At 39.5% G+C, this 21383-nt stretch overlaps 1 protein-coding gene across 1 annotated transcript in view; it reads left to right on the top strand.

The window, feature by feature from the left end:
• Window positions 1–1005: 1005 nt before the first annotated feature.
• cntnap2b (contactin associated protein 2b) overlaps window positions 1006–21383 on the top strand; it is a 34546-nt gene continuing 14168 nt past the window's right edge. Inside the window, exons 1-9 of the mRNA XM_086042956.1 lie at window positions 1006–1564; window positions 14641–14751; window positions 16420–16613; window positions 17278–17425; window positions 18897–19100; window positions 19212–19396; window positions 19563–19706; window positions 20505–20763; window positions 20841–20990. Coding sequence (XP_085899082.1) covers window positions 1459–1564; window positions 14641–14751; window positions 16420–16613; window positions 17278–17425; window positions 18897–19100; window positions 19212–19396; window positions 19563–19706; window positions 20505–20763; window positions 20841–20990 — 1501 coding nt within the window. The 5' untranslated portion in view covers window positions 1006–1458. The remainder of the gene's footprint in view (window positions 1565–14640; window positions 14752–16419; window positions 16614–17277; window positions 17426–18896; window positions 19101–19211; window positions 19397–19562; window positions 19707–20504; window positions 20764–20840; window positions 20991–21383) is intronic.

Here is a 21383-nt window from a genome sequence, read left to right on the forward strand (position 1 = left end):
ATACATACATTTAGCTGGTTATTGAAAAATAGACCTTCTCGGCTGTGTAATCTCTTTAAAAACACAAGTTGCCACTTGCTGTCGACTGAAAATTACATCACGGCTCATGTGAAGTTCACAAGCTGAGCCATGATCGGTCGTTACCTGAGCCCAGAGTACTTTTGATGTTATTTTCAGTCGACAGCAAATGGTAAAATGTTGGTGTCATTTGTACATAAAAAATAATGAAGCTATCAAAATCATGATGGACAAAATATTAACTTTTTACTACTGAAAATTGCAAAATTAGTTAACTATCCCCGTTAAGGAACAAAAGCAAGGAATCTGAGTTACAGTATTGAAAACACGCACAGAACATACATGCACCTATAAAAACCACTGCAAAACATTTGTGAGTGATGTGTAAACGATTAAAGCATTACATTGCAAAGGGCTGAGGCTTGATATTGTTTTTATTTTGATATTAATATAAAAACCCAGGGGAAAAAAAAACAATAGTGTTTATCAGTGGCAGGCCATGCACGTAGTACTTGGGCTTTTCGTACACAACTTAATCCTCCCCTTAATATCACGACTATCACATTGCAATTTTAAAGTATTTACAAAAATGAAATTTAACAACACACAATTGCACCACATATACTGTACATCATCTGGAGCAGTTAAGAATGTTTATTGCGTAACTTGAAAAAAAAAAAGGAATGAAATACATCATTCTCAGCGATGCTGATTAATGTATTAATGTTAATAGATAGTTCTAGGCATGTTTGTTCTGACCAGCCAATCAGGCAAATTTAAAAACGTATTGATTGGTTAGAGAAACATTCCCATTGCTTAATGATCAACCCTTCTGATCTTTTATCCCGGCAGAGAAGGCCTTGCTGGTCCTGATTGCTCACCACTGCGTTACCAGCTGCTGGTAAATGGTGATTATAAAGAAGAACATTCAAGCAGAGTATTGAATTGATCGTTTTCTTCCAGTCATGCCGCAGACCTATGACCAGTACCAAATGAACCTATTGATGCGTGCGTGTTATTCCCTCGGGGCAACTGTGGACCCTTCTGTTCGCCCCTCACCTTCCCCCCTCCTTTTGATATTTAGGGGCGCTTTGAATTGTACAACGTCTGGACGGTACCAAGTGTATCAATTAGACGGGGGTGTACTGAATGCTTCGCTGGTTTGTTTAGCGGTTGGACACCTCCTTTCTGTGTGACCATGCACCTGGGGTTCGAGGCCCCGAAACACCATCTTTTTTCGAGGTGCTCGCTCCTTTCAGTAGGTGCTCGCCTTAATTGTTCACAAAGGAGGTAAAAACAATACGTTCCGAGCCACGGAGGTAGGTCACTTCTATTTTTCAGTGTTGTTAGACACAGCGACGTCTGGGGCTGTAACGCACACCGTCAAGAGGAGGGAAATCAGCAGCATCCCGCCTGGATTCGCTCTATTGTCTGGTTGGAATGGGATTTTTGGGTCTCCCCATCAAAATGTCTCATGTTACCAAGTTGTTGTTGCCAGTCCTGTGTAGCATCATCATCACCTGCAGAGCTGCGTCCTCAGTTTACCGTAAGTGAGCTCAAACACACACACGCCGACACACACTGGAAGCAAAGCTAGCGACATTGGTGGCTTATTACCAGTGACGGTAAATTGGAGAATTTTTGATGTGGCCAAACCGCCTGATAACGATACTGTGTGTATGACTATACGACGATACATTCGTTGTTTTTAAGGCAGTTAGCTTTCCATTTGTGCAGGCACACAGGTACACTTGCATAATGTTATGAGGTCAAATGCAAGTGCTGCGTCTATTTGCTGAATTTACAATGTTAAAGACGTACTTTTTTAACATACAAGATGTTAATGTATTTTTACATTATGGGATAGCACTGCACTTAACTAAACAGAGATATCTTTACAGATCCTCACCACTGAACAACACAATATACGCAGCGATAACAGAATAATGGAACTTTTTTCATATTATTACTTCACCATAAATGAGCCTGAGACACGAGGATCGGGCATAACTATGATTGCGTTAAGAATTATGTGTTCATGTGGAATTGCATCTTGAATCAATTGAGGCAAAATGGACTTCAGTACTCGCCTGCAACCAGCAGAGGCACTGCTGATTTATTCCTGGCTTCTTTGCTATCTAAAGAAGAACCCAACGATATCTGTGATGTGGGAAGTTGAGCTACATTTGCACTGACTTGCGCTAAAGCACACCTCGATGTGTAGTATGGCACACAAAGAATTATTCTCCATAAATATTCATCATAAATATTATGCTGACATTAAAACAGGAGTTCAGAACATTTAGAGAGAGATTCTTTCATCCCTCGACAGAAAAAAAAAAAAGCCAAATTCAGAGTTCTCACTTCCCACGCACACTGGAAAACTAGGAAAATGATTGACCAATTTTCCAGTCATAGAAAACACAATCCTATAAGCTATTAGAATGCATGAATAATTTAAACGGTTAAAATCTAATGTTTTATTGTATAAGTAATTAAAATAGTTTGATAAAAAAGACAATTTGACTGCTAAGGCCTTGCTAGTTGAGGAAGCTTGCTTATCCAAACAGCTAAACATTTACAAACAAACTCCACTGACTGCAGGTGTGCAGCGAATTTGCCTGTTTATATTGTGAAACTGCACAAGAAACAGAAAATAACATCGATCTATGCATTACATACACATGTATTTATATAGACATGAACAAGATGAGCCTATGCTAACGAGTAGCGATCGCGATTAGCATTAGCGATAGCGATTAGTATGTTCAGTCAACAACCTAACAACCTACAATCATCCACGATTCAGCTCGTATATAAATATCATTACAAACAATTGTCTAAGTTAGTTTCAGATGATGGTTGAACAAGAATGAACCATAAACAGGCAGACATGTTTATGATGTTTTGCCTCGCTCTGCAGGCGCTTTAGCGCTAAAGCGCCTGCAGAGGGAGGCAAAACATCATAAATACAAGTCAGCACGAACAACATGAATGACAGTAATAATGTGTTAATAATTTCACACATAAGTCGCACCCCCGGCCAAACTATGAAAAGAAACGCGACTTATAGTCCGGAAAATACGGTGTGTTTGTTTTCAGCTTCACCGTTGAGCTGTAGTGCTTTTCTGCTCGTGACGCTCTCAACCAATCTAATTACCGTATTTTCTGGACTATAAGACGCGCCTTAATGTAAGCCACACCCACCATATTTTTTTTTAAATGATGAAAAAAAACATAGATAAGCCACACCTTTTTATATAGGCCGCAAAAAACTTAAAACATCAGTAAAAAAAATCTGTGAAATAATAGCTGACAGCTATACAACTTCAAATTCATTTTATTTCTATCGATTCAAAATATTGCTAAAATTTTACTAATTAGAATGCCTTTGATAAAATAAAAGATACATTTTGAGACATATAACATTTTCTACACACTAATGATATTTTTATATATCGCCAGTACTGTATAGAAGTTAAAACATTCGGGTGCCAAAGGATTTGTTGTTAATTTTTTACGCATTTGTGGAATATAAACTCTCATTGAATATTTAGCGTTTGACATCCCAACCACTGATCGTGGGAAAACGTACAAAATGGAGGAGTGAAGCCCAGTGATTTGATTATGAATTGAAGTCACGAGATTAGAACCATTGATTTGAATTAAAACAGCATTAAAACATTTTTCACCCCATCATTTTCTTGCATGTTAGCTTGTATAGATTGTTAAAAAACCCACATTGTTTATATATTTGTAGTTATCAATGTTTAATTTATTGATTGATTTTTTTTTTCTTCTGTCTGAGTTTGAAATGTTTCTACTGTATAAATGGTCTTTGAATGAACCTCGCGCAGAATGCGAGTGACGTCAATGTTTATTTCAGATTTGCGTTTTATAGACGAAACACAAAGGTTGAGTATATTAAAATGACCTCTACGCACCCCGGCGCTCACCCCACCAGTATGGTATTTGGAAATGATGGTATTGTTATTTTTGCCCCGTAAAATTCCCGATATGGTATTGGTGCCAGTACTTGGTGCAACACTACTATTGCAGATGGAAAAAGTGCAAGAGTGGAAACCCTGAAATGTCCACCCTTTGTTAACAGGCCTTGCATTGACGTTCTGGGCATGCTGAATAAAACTCACCTTTATTCATACATTCACAATAGTGAATAATATGTCGAAACAAGCGTCTTATTAGCTGCATCATTTTACTCACGTTAAATTCTTGACACAAAACAAGAGAATGTCATGCCCTTGTGGAGCAAGGTTGCTGTGTTGCCAGGTGTGTGTTTCTGCAGCTTTCATGCCATTAAAATGTCAGCGTGGAACGACAAACATGGTTATAAAATGTATTGTTTAGTGTTGTTAGTGGTGCGCCGATGGATTGGCCACCGATAGTGATCAGACGATTTCTCTGGAAAATGATTGGCATACGTATGTCGATCAATGCCTTTCATTGCCGATCCCCCCAAAAAACGATCAACTGCATCTTGTACTTCGCAACCTGCAACCGACTAGAGACCAGCCTGTATGCAGTGCAGCGCTGCTTAACACACCATACCAGTAACTAAAACATAATAGTGCATAATATGTTGCTGCATTTTCTGCACTGTCTATTTGAAATGTCCTCGTTTTGTGTAATAAAAAGATGGGAATTTGGATAGAATTTTTTTTTTTTTTAAACTGATTGTATCAATTAATTATTAAAATAATCTTTAGTGAGCAGATCTAAAATTGAAACATTTGCAGCTACTCCGTGACCGGTATTGGAATCGGTATCGACCGATCTCTCTTATGGATGGTCGGGTTTTGGAATCAGCAGCATAAAACCCTGATCGAAACACCCTTAATTATTTAATAATATACTGTAACTAATGCCATTAGTGAGAGCATTGATGTTTAATTGAAACAATTTTGTGTCATGTGGTGAGTCATGAATAGTTTCATATCGTTTGGCAATGACGACATATCACACCGATGCAAGATGATATCTTCTTCAGTGTTATGAAATCATCAAATCAGACCTAGTAGAATATGTTCATCTTCATGTAAAGCAGTTCAGTTGATTTGATTCAAACTATAGACCCTTAAAACAAATGGAATTGGAGTTTATTTTAAATTAAATGTGAAACCTAGGTATGAAGAAAAATAAATACCGTAAGTTCGTAACCAAGAGATGAACTGATTAAAATGGCAAAAAAGAAACCTCAGCTATCATCTACTCATCCTGTGCACGTCCCTTCCGCCGCAATCTCACCTCTCTAGCTTTGTCTGCAAACCTACCAGTCTGTGTTGTCCTCCTGATGAGCTTACTCCGTATCATGTCCATCCTTGTAACTTCCAAAGTGAATTTCAGCATCTCTCCTCCACAGTCCCCCTTGCTATGAACAGCTAAGCCTGTAATACATGCGCTAAAGAAAGAAAACAATACAGGCATAAAACAAAATAATGAAGTACTGTTTCTTATTTTAAATGATTGGGGAAAAGTCTTTGTTTTCTACTGCAAACCGATGCCTGCATGCAGCTTTCTCACTCAACTTTACACCCTTCACAGGGCTGCTTAGTCTGTTTCAATACATGCTACAAAAGTGCATTGCCAAATAATGCAAAAATGTGCTTGTCATTGCTGTGACTTTGCTCATAATTCTGTGGACTTCATAACATATGAACCCCAAACAATGTGTCATAAACTCAGTCAATAAGCTTCAGACGGTAAAATATGTTTCAAGTCAGTCAAAGTCATGCAGACATACCGGTGACAGACGGGGCACGCCCTGGACTAGTCACCCATCAAAAGGGAAATATTAGGACTGGGCGATTATGGAAAAAATAATGATCACGATTATTTTGATTGATATCAAAGTCATTATCAGTAAAAATGATGATTGATTGATTTTATTCAACTACCAAAACTCAACTTACAGTATCAAAACTACCATCATACCCTCATGTCGATCCATCCCTGCATGCTGAACACTTTATTCTTGAACACTCTTTTCTTTTTCTCAAGTACAAAAATGACCTTGTAAATATTGTGTGAAATTCAAGCCTCTCGCATTTCCATTCTGCTGCAACCACACCTTTGTTTGCATCTTTGTACCCATTCAACCCTGAATAAGCATTTCCTAATCTTAATTGTATTTATTTAATCTTATTTTATTTTGGTTATTTATAATGCTTAGATGAGTGGCACACATTGGAAAGATCTATGTTCTCTTTCTATTTTCACACATCTTGACTTACTGGGCTAACCTGGGACCTCGGGTGTTCCTTGAATCCTTGAGAACTCAACTACCGGTATCTTAAATTAAGGTTGTATGTCGATGAATCGAAATTTTAACCAGGATTTGGGTTTTGGCTTCTCTTGATCTTTGAAACATTATAATAGAAGTAAAACAATTAGTGTGCCAAATGCCGCCATACCATGAAAAAGTACCATGCATTCTTCTAAATGATTTAAGTGTAAAGATTCATTTCATAGGTTGTTTCTCATTTTTAGAGATAAATTTTTCTAAGATTTTCTAGTATGATCAGTGAATTAATTTTTTTATCATCACTTCAACATGTTGGGGTAGACTGAGCTAGATTTGACATGCTTGAACTAGAGATAAGCGCGACTAGTCGTTTAACCGTATACGATTTATTAAACGTTTTGTATTTTACTAGTCGGTTAAACGCGGCAACAAGTATCACGCATCTTGTTCCACACGCCTCTGCCTTGGCCTCTGTAAACATGCTGAGCACCAAGAGAGAGAATTGGTCCCCCCCCCCCCCCCCCTAAAAAATCCTAGTTTTTTGTGTAAGCGTTCATATTACCGGTACATTAAAAATGCGACCTCTGTCTCGTCTGCTGTATGAACACGTGCGTTGTCAAAGTGGCCCGTCTGCGCAGAAGAAGAGACGACGTCACACCCGACGTGTTTGCGGAAGTAAATGTGGTCCAGCGTGTCGGGGTATTCAAGCGATTAGGTAGCAGGTAGAAATAAATACAGTATTTTGGGGAAATTGTGAGGCGACGCTTTCAGATCTCATTTCATGGAGCATCACTAACGATGACGTCACGTCATAACCGTGCGTAAAAAATCAATCTATCTGAGCCGTGGCTGAATTACTACGATCGCCATAAATGTCCACTTTATGATTCAAGTTTCAAGTGGGATTAAATTAAAGTAAAATATAAAGTCTATAGTGTTACTCAAAACAACTTTGCAGATTCGATCCCCCTGCTGCCAGCACTCTCCCTCCGCCTGCGCGGAGCACATTTTGGGCTCCGGATGGCATCAATGTCGGATATATGCAACTTGGCCGTTCAGACCGCGAACGCATTGGAAAAGATCGGATACGTATCCGATCTAGGACCACATATGAAAGCGACCCAGGTCGCATTTGAAAAAATTGGAATTGAGCCGTTCAGACTGTCGTAAAAAAAATCAGATGCAGGTCGCATATGGGCAAAAAAATCTGATCTGGGTCGCATTTGCCTGCGGTGTAAACCTAGCCTTAGAGGAAAGAGACACAGCTGGAAACTTGGCTGCTCTCCTGCGGAGTGTGATGGGTACGTGGGCACTACAAAATAAAGTCGCGGCCTCTGTGCATGATAATGCAGCTAACATGGTGCTAGCGAATGACACCCTGCTGGACTGGGAGTCGGTACCATTACTCATTACATTATTCATAATAAATGCCATGCATTGCGTTGGAAAATGTATCAGAAATGTATTTCTCTTTCAATATTTCACCTAGAATTTAAATTAACAAACTGTCCTGAATGTTTGGGCTAAAATAGCCCCTAAATACACACTACATTTGCATTTTAAACTGTGAATTCAATATGTATTAAAATTCAAGTTTTCTTTCTTATAGACTAGTCGCAAATACAATTTGAGACTAGTCGGCGGGCAAATTAGTCGAAATTCCCATCCCTAGCTTGAACCAAGTAATGACTTCCTTGAAATTTGATGGTGACTCGACTCGCTTGATTTTTTTTCTTTTCCACAGCGACTTGGGACTTGAGACTTACTTGTGACCTACTCCCTCCTTCTGCGTGTTACTATCCACCTTCGCAAAGGACAAAAGAGTAAAATCTTTATTAGTGGCAACTCTCATTGTCCTTGTTAAGTTCTGGATATTGGTACCTACATATTAGTCAGGAAAATAATGAAATATAAATTCATTATATGTGTGTGTTTTTTGTATTGTACAAGATGCAACATAGGTGGAAATGTGAGGAAAATGTGTTAGCGAGTTGCTAAGAGGGCTGCTTAGTAATCACAAGCATTACTTTTGGCTGTTATTGATGAGCACTGTACTGTCCTCATCTCATACTCGCATGAGTTGTCATGCTGTTTTATACCCACTCCACAGTTTATTGAGATTATTTAATCTATTTTTGTGTAGGATGCAATTCCGCAGGAAGCTTTTATTTCAAGATCGTCAGCATTTTTTCCTTCCAGACCAGCTGGTCAGTGGATCCATACACTGCTCTGACGAAGTGTGCATTTTGTGTTGACATCGGTGGGGAAATGGTCACATTTAGACCATATTATCCTCTAGTCAAATGCAAATGCATTTTAACATTTAAGAGCAACAGTTGTAAACCTTATAGCTCAGGGGTCAGCAACTAAGTTTGACCCTGGTACAATTTTTTTTCCTAACAATTAAATTGTGGACAGAAATCATATTTTCAACAGGAAAACCCTTAGTTTCCTACTAAAAATATTATCAGTATTATCATAATGTTCACGGTTCCATTTTATCACAGTTATCAGAGTACGATAATTACTGCAATATCGTGGGAAAGCTCACGATATTGCAGTCAGCCGTACGGTATTGCAGGAAGATTTACAGTACACGGTCTGTGCATTTTCCCCACACGTTTTTGGCAAAAATACATTTTCAAATATACAGTATATTACTGTGGACTTCTGTCCCCGTCCATCCAATGCTTACATTTAGAGGTGCAACAATTGATCAATTAATCAACAACTAAACGATTATCAAATTAATCGATAATGGTTTAATAATCTATTAGTCAATTAGATACCTTTTTTAATTGAAAATTGTCCAAATCCTCAGATCCATTTCAGCTTTTCAACAGTAAATATTCTCTGATTCCTTTAGTCCTTCTTAAAAGCAAACTGACATATTTGTGTTGAATCAAAATAAAACATTTACTTTAACTATGGAAACCACGGATCAATATTTTTGCCTTTTTTTCTGCCATGTTTCGGACAAAACCAGTAACGGAATCATAATCAATTAATTTACAGTATGTTTGTGTATTTTCTGCACTGTCAATTTCAAATAATGTCCTGTTTTGAATAAAGGGATGGGAAATTAAAGAATGTTTTTAAAAAATCTGATTCACTGATTAATCAAGTGTCCATAAACAATATGTTCAGCAATTCACAGTAATTCTCTCTATTTTTTTTATTTTTTATATCTGGAGTTTAACGTACGCCCTTTATGTAAAACCTGTCACATGGCTGACTTTTGTTTACGCAGCATTTTGGTGACGTGGGCCAGTCAGCCAATCATCCGTGTATCTTTTGTGATGTGATCGCATGGTCACTTGGGTTATGTCAGGTGCATGTACGTATACCCGATTGGCCGCGTAACCCATCACAAGAAACTGGAGCACTAGAGCAGTGCTGCGAATTGACGACTGATTATTTTAATACAGAGCCAAGACCATGATGAATATTATGACATTCCTAATTATACATTTTTTCATCAATGTCATCTGGCAGGCCAGATTTAATTGGCAGCAGGCCAATTACGACGCACGGGACGATTGTTGCCGACCACTGCATAAATGTATCGAGAAATTAGATCCTCTTTTAAAGCATCTGGATGGCATCCTGACAAACTTTTAGATATTTAACAATTCTATACTTGGATGCAGATGGTTGCATTTGCCATTTACTCTTGGTCACAGCATTTTAGTTAGATAGTTAGAGAGATACATGCATTTTATTAAACCCATTGGGGAAATTCAAGGTTTTAAGTGTGAATGTGTCACGTTTCTTCATGTTTGATCAATTGATAGCAGTACACGAGGAATACAGGTTATGAGTGGACTGAAATAAGCAAACTGGCCTAATATTGAGCTCTGTAGCTGTGCTCACTAGCGCATACAACTGCTTCAAGAAGAATTTCGGGTAAGTGGATATGAAAAGTGTGTGTTTTATATGAGACGATCCAAAGTGCTGCCATATTCCTAATTATTTTAAACAAGTTACCCCATTACAACTGGATATTACCTCTTCCTGGGTAGGCTACTGATTAATGTGAAGGACTCCTAGTTTCATACAGATGTCTGAAACAAGAAATTTGCTCAAAATGAGCTTTGATTACATATTATAGCAATGTCATTCCTTCCTTTTAAGACACTGATCTGTTTAATGATTTCTCACAATAATTACAGTTGTTTAAAAAGTTAGAAAACAGATGAATATCAATATGCAACACTTGATTCCTATAAATATCTGTAAGTGTTTCTATTTTAAAACAATCACAACTAGGAAGTCACAATGTCTGGTTGCTGATGAGCTATTTTTAGAACAGGCCCACGAGCTACTCATTTGGTCCTTGCCACCCGGTGCATGTTGTTGCCCTGGCCTAGAACCACTTTCATTGCGATGGCCGATGACCTCAGTGTTTAAAATTTTCTTTTCTTTTGCACAAACAAGCACTTTGTGGGGTTTTGGTTATTTTTCTCAGGTACAATGCATCCAAAGGTCGTCCAAATGCATAATCTTACAACTTATCAAGCAGAATTTATCAAGCAGGTAATATTTATGGTCCCTTTTTCAAAGTGCTTAATACATGCCCAGCTGGAGTTTTTGTCATGTATATAAGGAAGCTCATTACAATTGATATCGCACCCACACGCCCCCACCCCCACACACACACTGTGACCCATCCCCCCATCATAAACTATATCTGAATGTGTGACAACTACATTGAAAGAAAAACTCTGCATATCTCAAAACTATACTTCTAGTTAACTAAAAAGTGTAACTTTACACGCTGTAGAAAAAAATGTTCAGGACATAAGTAAGTGATGGGGTAATGTAAAAACAAATAAAAGGATGTAGATTTTCATCATTCAAATAGATTAGTGTCACAATACCAAAAATTTGAGTTTGATACTATATCTGCATAACTTTGATCCTGATACTGAAACAATAACACAGCAAAAACTTAAAAATAAACACAACCAAGGAATAGTAGCTGACAGCTAAACAGCCACAAATGTTTTTTAATTAATTAAAAAATTATAAGATACTAATTAAAATACTTTTAATGAAATAAAAGAAAACACATTTTACACAACATATACATTGAACACAGAGCATTTAACGTTTTTAAACGCTACTAAACATTATATATACCATATTTCGTGTAGCAATTAGGCGCACCCTATTAATAGGCACAATATCCTTGAACGGGTCTATTTAAAAAAAAAAAATCATACATAAGACGCACCAGGTAAGGTGCATTATTTTTGTGAAGCGTTGTATGTTAAATAGTTTATTCTAGGGGTGTAAGGGTATACGTGGGTGTATTAATACGTTTCGGTATGGCATGTTCGGTTCGGTCCACCTTGCGTACCGTTTCTGATCAGTTTTTATTATATGCACAGGATATTGACTGTTGCACGCGGGAGAGGAGAGTGACGGAACAAAAGAGAAGCCAGTACGACAGGAGCCATGATAAATCATAAATGCATGATAAATGGCATTATTATTTCATACGCAAACAAGCCAGAGCTCGAAGGTCCCCCTGTACTCTGCGGTCTCCTGTTTGGGAACATCGCCAATGGAGGGAGGCACGTGGATAAGTCCCAAGGTTATGTGCCGACATTGCTACATGAGATCGGCGGCTATGTTGCAGGTAGCATGTCTAACATAATAACGAATATCCGACTTTGAATGTTTCTTAGACGAGGAAGCAAGCAGACTTTTTAGCCAAAAATCGACAAACTTAAAATAGCGAGATTTATCATATTGTATTGTCTTCCTGGAACACGCCGTCAGACGTAGTTTAATTGTCACGTTTTTATTAATAAAACCGGCTACTGTGGGCGGCAGCCGATGCAACAATACAACAGTACAACAATCGTTTCTTTCAAAATTACAACAGCTGTTTCTCTTCTTCGTTCTCCGCTCACCATCTTGCTCGCCTGACGATGCATTCATTAACCTCGGAAATATCACAACTCAGCAAAACACAAATCCGACCACAACACAAATAACCCAATTTGTTACAATAAGCTGTTGAGCATTCCAAGATTTCAATGCCTAAAAAGTGTATATAATTTCATGAAGACTTTTTAAAGTCACTGTATTTTTTTAATTATGAAAACTGTTTCAATATAGTTAGCAATACTTGTAACTGTTATTGTATATATTATTGCATCACAAAAGGTGTATACATGTACTGTAATGACAACTTGTCTTTAACTTGAATACTTAGATATGTCATAGACCGTTGCTGCTGAGTGTTTAAAGATTTCAGTGTCTTGATAATTTACAAAATTAAGAGAGTTAGTGTATTTTTTAATCTGGTGTAATTTCTTTGAATATCATCCGAATTGTTCGCTTTTATTTATTTATTTTCCCAAATATGTACCATTTAGTTGACGTCTTTTCAAAATAAACATGTTAAAAAAAACAACTGTTTTTTTGTACCGAAAATATATATAGAACCGAAGTTGCCAAGAAACCGAACCGAAATGTCATTTAGCGTACCGTTACACCTTATTCTAATTATACTGTATGGTTATCTGATAGATTTAGCACTGTTATACCAGGTTCAGACCGCACATGAAAACATCGGTAGTAGCATTGCGTGCCTTGTTTTTATTCGCCGTGCAACAATGGGTTGCTTCGAGCGGAGGAGGGGATCCTCCGATAGACAAAAAATAGTTTGAACATTGCTAGTCAATTTGGTGACCAGTGGTTGTGTTATTACTTTGGTTAATGCTAAATGCTATCATAGTTGCCAGTCAAGAGCTGTAAATTAGTCATTTATACTCACCATTATCCAAACTTTTTTTGCTCGGTCCCGGCAGTTATTGGAAGCTGGTTGTCTGGTCCCACATTCTAACATTGGAAATATGCCGCCAGAAAAGCTCATTTTACGCTGGATCGAACCGGCGACTGCAACATTAGACTCATGGGACCATGAGGACCATTTCCCATGAATCTTCGACACGAACGTAGGAAATTCGAAAAGACTCGATTAGATGAGAATAAGAATGCAAACATGAATGTTAAAGTAAATAGGAACGAATTTAACTTTGTTTACCTCTTGGGCCCACAGACCGGAATGATATTGTCCCACATTGTAGCATTGGAAACCAGCCTCCAGAAATAGCTTGCATTAGGGTAGTAGGACTACATTTCCCATGATTATTAGACACAAAAGCAGGCAGTAGTCCTTGTTCCGGTATGACGTAGACGCCTGCCAGCGATTCGATCCGAATGAAAATGACAATGCAAATGCAATTTGCATCATTGAGATTAAAACCATTTTTACAAGAGTGCTTCTTCGAACAGAAGCAATCAGGAACAAGAACGCGTCGCTTATCACAAAATAATTAATGTGTCTGTCATGGTGTTTGAAATGTGCCACAAATTAACCTGCACCTCTTTGAATTTGTGACATAATTCGGCATGCCGGGTCTGGAGATTATTGAGCTCTTTAGCTCATAGCAGGTAACTTTAGCACACGACTTGGAGACAGACTTCCCGCGTCAGTTCGGCATGCCCTGCCTGTCAGTCATCTAGGCAAATAATTCCAATATGAAAAGATGAAGGCTCTTCAGGGTTTTTCCTGGTTCAAATTGAGGCCAAGATGGTACCATCCTGACCATGAGCCATGTATTCTCTAAATTCAACTGACTCACTTTCTTTTCCAGGGAACATACTTTAAGATAAGAGTTCCAATAAAAGTGACTATTATCATGTTAAAGTATTCTTTTATTAAAACTACAGCCTTTAGTGTTACTGCAAAGACACACATTATACATATGGCGCACATAAACTGCCCCATCCTGTCCCCTCACTCCCTAGCTCTCCTGCATATTTCGACAATCTCTCCTTCTTTGGATGGCTTTTTAGCTTATGCAGCCTTCAAACTTCCAGGGAAATTGAAAGTTGAACAAATTCTTCATTAGTTTTTGGAACAACCGTGTCTACTTTTCTGCCTTCAAAGAGAGCAACTTGTGCTTGCGAAGTTCAGTCCCCTTTGGATAATTCCTGGTTGATGTTTGCATGGAGGGAACTGAAGTGCCGCTGAAGATATGAAGCCCACTCGCGAGACGCGGCTTGGCCAAGCCTGATATAGCCCCTTCATAGTGGCGAACGCTGCAACTGCAGTTCAAATACGTTGCTGACGCAGAGGAACGTCAATCGCGCTGTGTTGAGCATTATTAATGGCTCTGGCTGGAGGCGGGCACACAATTTGCTGCAGGCAGTTTTGACCGCAAGAAAAATCCTGCCCTTGACAAACAAACCATGGAGGTTTTCTAAATCTTAGAATGCTGTATTGGTCGAACAATTCATTTGTGAAAATTGGCATTGAAAATCTTTTTGTGCCCTTTTAGGAAAGTGTGAAGACAGTTTGGCCACACCTCTTCCTTATAGCGCCTTCACCAGCTCTTCAGTTTATGCTCGAGATTATGGGGCCGGTTATGCCAAGTTTAATCGGAAACAAGGTATGCAGATTGAATAACAAGTAGTGTTGTGTGTCTATGTTAACCATCAATATCAAAATCTACAATTGTTTAGCTCAAGGTAATTTCACTGTATTATTCTGAATATTATGTTATTTGGCACATGACTGTTTGCTAGCATCCTTTTATCATTAAATTTGTTCTTAAAGTAAAAATTATTCAGTGATGTTTCACTTTTACCATAATTTCTTGAGAATAATGCACATTATTTTGTTTATTACAAATTTGTACATAATGATGTGTTGATTGTGACTTAATCCCCCCCACAGAACTAAGGACAGATTAGTATCTTCCACATGTGTTCTTGGCATTCCGGACTTCCGTGTTATTTTCTTGTATATATCTTGGGAGCCTTCCATAATTTCGAGAAGTATTCTACTCACAGTGAATCACAGAGCATTGCACTGCTATCATATCATATCTGTTGCTATTGCATCCGATTGATGTAACTTGGCAATGGATTTAAAAATGCTCATCCTGGAATTTGTAATATACCTTGCAATTATAATATTTATGATTGCATGCATTATAATTGTTTTTTATTTTCAACAATTATGGCTTTTATCATAGAAAGATACAAAATGTAAACAGAAACCAGTGTACAATATGCATTAAAGTACCACAAAACAAAATAAATAACAAATAATAATAAAAATAAATAATAATAATTACATGAAAAATTTAAATAAAATAGCTAGGGCTTGTCACATAACATGCATTTGTCAATTATACAAACAAAATTAATAGCATTTCTATTTTCATAAGTCTCAGGGTCTTCGAAAAAGAAACAGACTCGTGAAAATAGAATAAATTTGCTTTCACCATCAACATTTTACATTTGTGGAGAACATTTTTTCGAAGGATAAGAATAGTCTTGACTAAATAGTCATTATTTGTATCTTTTAAAACAACTCCAAAAGAAGCATTATAATATAATTCCTTAGACTAAGTAACTTCTTCTGTACACGGAAGTATCATTGTCGTCAGCTCATGCGTAGCAGAACGATGTAGGCATTTCCGCTTTATTGCACTTCATTGAACTTTCTATGTAATCATCCAACCATTCATTATTCAAACCACCTCTCCTCTATTTCTTTGAAAAAAATAAAATAAAATAAAATCACTATGCCATTTTTTACCATTGATACCATGCATACCGCGTCGTAACTTGCGATAGTCATTAATGGACTCACTAGAGTTGGTCGCTGGGCACTCAATACAGTAGGCTGATTCCCAGTCCCCAAAGCTTGTCTGAAGTAAATCACTTTCTACCACTAGAAGGTAGAGGTAATAGATGAAATGAAAATGTCTGCGTGGAAGATGGCCAAGAATGTAGTGCTCGCATGTCTTCAAGCCAGAGATTCTGTTGGCCTGCTTTTGTAGCCGACTTATCCAAGATGATTTTTTTTTTTCCAGCCTTACAAAGTCTAAAACAACCACCAAATCAGGGGAGCGTAGTGTTCATGAGTACAAGGGAAAATCAACTTTTGAAGGGTTATTTTCAGGTAGCGTATAATATTCAAGTGTGCGTTATTCTTGAGAAATTATGGTCGATGTTATAAAAGTTTGCTATTCCCTGCAATTAATTTTCCCTTATTGCTTCTGTTCCGTCGCCCGCATTGTCTGTCTTTTTGACACGCACAAAACCAGGCGCTGGAGGCTGGTCGCCTTCGGACTCTGACCGTTACCAGTGGTTACAGGTCGATTTGGGTGCCAGAAAACAGCTCGTTGCCATAGCAACCCAGGGTCGCTACAGTAGCTCCGACTGGACCAGCAAATATCAGCTACTTTATAGTGACGCACAGACAAATTGGAGGCCCTATCTACAAGATGGAAACATCTGGGTAAAGAGCATTATGATACAATTGATATTTGTCACGTATATCGTCAGCCACATAGCATACATAATTGCCGAAGTCGTTTTTCAAAATTTTGAGAAAACAAGATATATACAATTTTTAGAACACATATTGGTATTTTTTTGTTGGGTGTTTTTCCTGTCGGTTACTTGTTCATCCATCTGCTTGAAGTTTTTGTTACAATACTGTATTAATAAAAAGTACCAATGTGTGTTTTTAAACGTTTTTTTTTTTCTTGTCTTCCAAAAATATTGAAAAATGACAACATGCAGTATGTTATTTGTCTGGATACAGTATAATATGTCCAGTAAACTCAAACTCAAATTCATATTCATTCCGTTCCAGACGGCTGTTCGAGCTTTGATGTGGTCAGATGTCAAATTTTTTTTTTTAACATAAATAATCAATATAGAATGATTCCTATTAATCCATTTAAGGGGTAAAGCTTTGCCGATACCCCTGTAAAAGAGGATACGCAAAAAAATATGTATCCATTATTTGGTTTCTATATGTGTTCTTTACTAACTTTTGTACCATCTTAACTTTTGAATTTGAACACCACATTCAAGTTCTGACGGTCCTCAGTACTACAGACCCAAAGCACTATAATAATCTGTAGCAACCTGTCTCTATTTCTGTCCGCAACCAGACGTTTGAGGGCAACGTGAACAGTGATGGTGTGATTCGTTATCAGCTGCAGCACGCCATCCTGGCCCGTTACATCCGCTTTGTCCCATTGGACAAGAGCAAGGAGGGTCGTGTCGGACTACGTCTGGAACTATATGGTTGCTCGTACTGTGAGTGGTACTGTTTGCTTGGTTGGTCCGTGTGTACACTTTGCCTCAGGCTGGTGTTGCTCTGTTTTGGTGTTGGCTACGGCCCACAGTAGCTGTGTTTGTGATTTATACTGATAGGTGAGAAAAGCTAACGTCTGACGTCATGTCCGTGAGAGGCGTTAGAATATGTTCTTCCATTGACTATTTGGTGGGAGGTGCGCCAAGCCGGCTTTAGGACGGCGTCATGAAAGGGAGTGGCAGCCACATGGGCAGAGGCGGGGTTTTAGTGAACCAGGCGTCTTACTTCCAGGTTTGAAAAATAGCCACCAAAATAACTCACATGTCATAAGAAATGAGTTGGCCATTATATCCCTATAGTTAACTGTGGAAGTCTTAAAATAGCATGATACAGACCCTTCAAATCTTTCAGATCATCAAGCCAATTTTAATATCTCACAAAGACTACATAGCTTATAATACAAAATGCAGTTTCTAAATGATGATTTCATTGCAAAGTGTCATGTACTCTACCATTTGGACTGAGCAATTCAGACGCGTCTAAAATCCAAGATTACAATACTACACGCGACCTGAAACAAATAGATAAAAACATCACCCACTTAACTGTCCTGAGGGCCGAGAGCCTCCCCCATGGTCAAGGCTTATGACGCAGGTCCGGCTCGGCTCGAAACACGAGTCCTCGGGGGAATCGCCGGGTCAGCGCTGAAATCGCAGATCGGCTGCTGACGTGACAGGCGCTCGTAAATTGGTCCGGGGTGTCACTCCGCGGCAGTCGGCCGGCCAGGCAGGCGGTGTGCTACAGCCAGCACTCCTAACTACCCCGCCCTATCACTCGCCCGCTGCGTGGGCCCCTAGCACTGGAACAACTGGACCTACAATGCCCTAGCAGCCCAATCGGCTACGAACAGCACCCACCCCCCGGTGTGAGTGCACGGCTGTCACTGGGTTCGCCAAGGTTGCCACGCTGTGAGCATGGCCGTCGTCCTGTGGTCCTGGCTTCGTACGCTCGCCGCGTAGAGGTCCCCCGCACACACCGCTCAGTCTTCTTCCCCACTCTTATCAGTTACCACCCCAATCACCTGCAGCTGCGAGCGGCGTGACATATCAAAAATTTCAACATGAATATAACACAGTGTGGGATGATTGTAACTAGCCCCATGAAAAAAGTCTCAAAACCTATTGAAGGCACTTCGTATGACCTATTTCCTCCCCACACTGCTCTTCTCATGAATATAAAATGGTACGGACCCGTATCGGTCCGTACCCCGACGTCAGTGGCCATTCCTACTCCAACTCTATATCCATATTTCGTTGAGCCTGAGCTCAAAGTCGAGTCCTAGCAGACTGAGTTATTGCGGCTCCACGAATGAACACAAATTGTGTTATGACACAAGAACTAAATTCCCTTGGGGTTGAAATCCAATGCAACTACTTTACATTTGTTTGTCAGTAACAGAAAATTGTCTTCTAGGGGCTGACGTGATCGGTTTTGACGGCTATGGAATCCTCTCCTACCGCTTCAGGAGTAAAAAGATGAAGATTGTGAAGGATGTCATTGCTCTTAAGTTTAGAACCACAGCTGGAGATGGGGTGCTGCTCTACGGGGAGGGACAACAGGGAGACTATGTTTCATTGGAGCTTCGAAAGGCGAGACTTCAGCTAAGCATGAACCTTGGTAGGTTTCATAACACTAGGGGGGCAGTAACAATGCTGCCTCTGTCAGGCTCATGCCTTTTTACCTGCCTAAGATAGTACTGTTGACCTACAAACACTCTGGTGCTCTCAGGTAGTAACCAGTATGGCTCCATCCAAGGCCACACATCTGTAACAAGCGGGAGCTTACTCGATGATGACCACTGGCACTCAGTTGTCATAGAGCGATACCGAAGGAATGTCAACTTTACTTTGGATCACCATGTTCATCACTTCAGGACCAATGGAGAGTTTGCTCACCTTGATCTTGACTATGAGGTAAGCGCCGCTGTTCTGAGTCCACCCTCCATTTTCCTGCTGAAAGGAGCCCAGAGTAACAACAGATACATTTGTGTCTGTTGTTATTGTGTCAGGATAGCATTGTGAATTGAATGTATTCACAAGACAATAAAGTCACCGTTTGTGCATCACTGTTTGCCTTCAGATTAGCTTTGGGGGCCTACCTCTGTCAGCAAAGTCGAGCTCAGGAGGTCGAGGGAACTTTGTGGGCTGTATGGAGGGGATCACCTACAATGGTGACAACATCACACACTTGGTCCGCAGGGGGAAAGTGGACACTTCCAGCTTTGTAAGACAATTCTCTCTTCTTACCTGCTCATTCCAGTGCCGGAAAGCTGCCTGCTCCTCCAGTTTGTCAATTAAAATATTTGATTTCTGTCTTTACCGCTACTGCTGCTACTATCTGTCCTTGCATGACTGCATGTGTGTGGTGTCTTTCTCTGTTTGGTGTGCAACAAAAAATAGAACGCAAAGTATAAATGAGCTTTCCCTTGAGAGCTCACAATTGGAAAGGGATTATAATAATTATTGTATTATTCTTAGTAGAATAATTACAAAGAAACTGGACTCATCCTCCGATATTAAAATGAAATGTCATGAATATAACATCTGTTCAACATATGGTGCATGCGCAGCACAGCTATCAGGTGTTGTTTTCAAAAACTATTGCACCGTTGGCTGCAGGTTGTACTGCTAATATTGTCTGTTAATTAGTTTTTGTCCCAACTACATTGCAAGAGTGAAACATGTTCACTCTGTGTTCTGACAGATGTGCTTGGCACGTAACAGAGCATGTTTGTTTTACTCGTCCAAAAGTTGCTGACTCAGCATCAACAAGCTCTTTAGTTTATTCACGACCAACCGCAGAGCTTCTCAGAGCTTGAATGTGTAACAGCTGTTTCTGCTTACTGCTTGGGGTCCGCCTTTATTGTCCAGATATGCTGAAATGCCAACGCCCCTCTTCCTCTGAGTAGACAGCAACTACTTGCTTGAGTTGACTTCCCCTTTTAGTAATTCCTAATTGTTGACCGTTTCATACTATTCTTCCTGTCTCTCTTTCCCACCCTCCCCTTCTCTCCCACCGTAGCGCAACTTAACATTCTCATGTGCTGAGTCCAACACCTTCCCTGTCTTCTTCAACTCCACATCCTTCCTGCGCCTGCCTGGTCAGACTGACAGTGACACCCTGTCTGTCAGTCTGTCTTTCAGGACGTGGAACCCAAATGGACTGCTGATGTTCACAGTGCTGGCTGATGGGTGGGTGGAGGTGGGACTGACAGAGGGCAAGATCACTGTATATATGAATGTGACACAAAAAAAGAACACGCATATTGACATTTCATCAGGTGAGTTTCACTCATTCGTCATCCAAGCTGCAATTCTCTACTAATGGGTTAAACTGAGCTATGTTTGTCGTTCTCAGGCTCCGGCTTGAATGATGGCCAGTGGCACAGCGTCCATCTGAATGCTTTGGAGAACTATGCAATGCTGACAGTGGATGGAGACGAGGCATCCACAGTCAGAACAGCCATCCCAGTGCAAATTATGACGGGAGGAACATACTACTTTGGAGGTGATGAGACCAAAGGGCTTTGCTTTACTTTAGTGGTAGAAGCCAGAGTGGGAATTCTCAAAAGATATCCATGCGTTATTGAATAATTGCTAACTTACGGAGCCCCTAAGGTGACATGGAAGTAAAAAAAAAAAAAAAACAACTTCAAAGATTGCTTTCCCTCGCAAAAATTGCAATTTTTTTGCGAGGGAACGCATTTTGTTTTAAATGCGTGTTTATGTACTTCCGGGTCAGTTTGGCAGCTAGCCTAGCCTAGCCTCTAATGCGCGGCTGTTTGAGAGACGACAATATGTCGGAGACGGCAAGAATAATGGAGGAGGACTTCGAACACTCCCTGCGGTCCAGAGACGTCCTCTATTTTTTAGCACTCGCTTCAGATGTCTTTCACTTATT

The sequence above is a fragment of the Filicampus tigris genome, chromosome 10 (genome assembly GCF_054856515.1).
Source record: "Filicampus tigris isolate MCC_2025a chromosome 10, RoL_Ftig_1.0, whole genome shotgun sequence".
NCBI lineage: Eukaryota > Metazoa > Chordata > Actinopteri > Syngnathiformes > Syngnathidae > Filicampus > Filicampus tigris.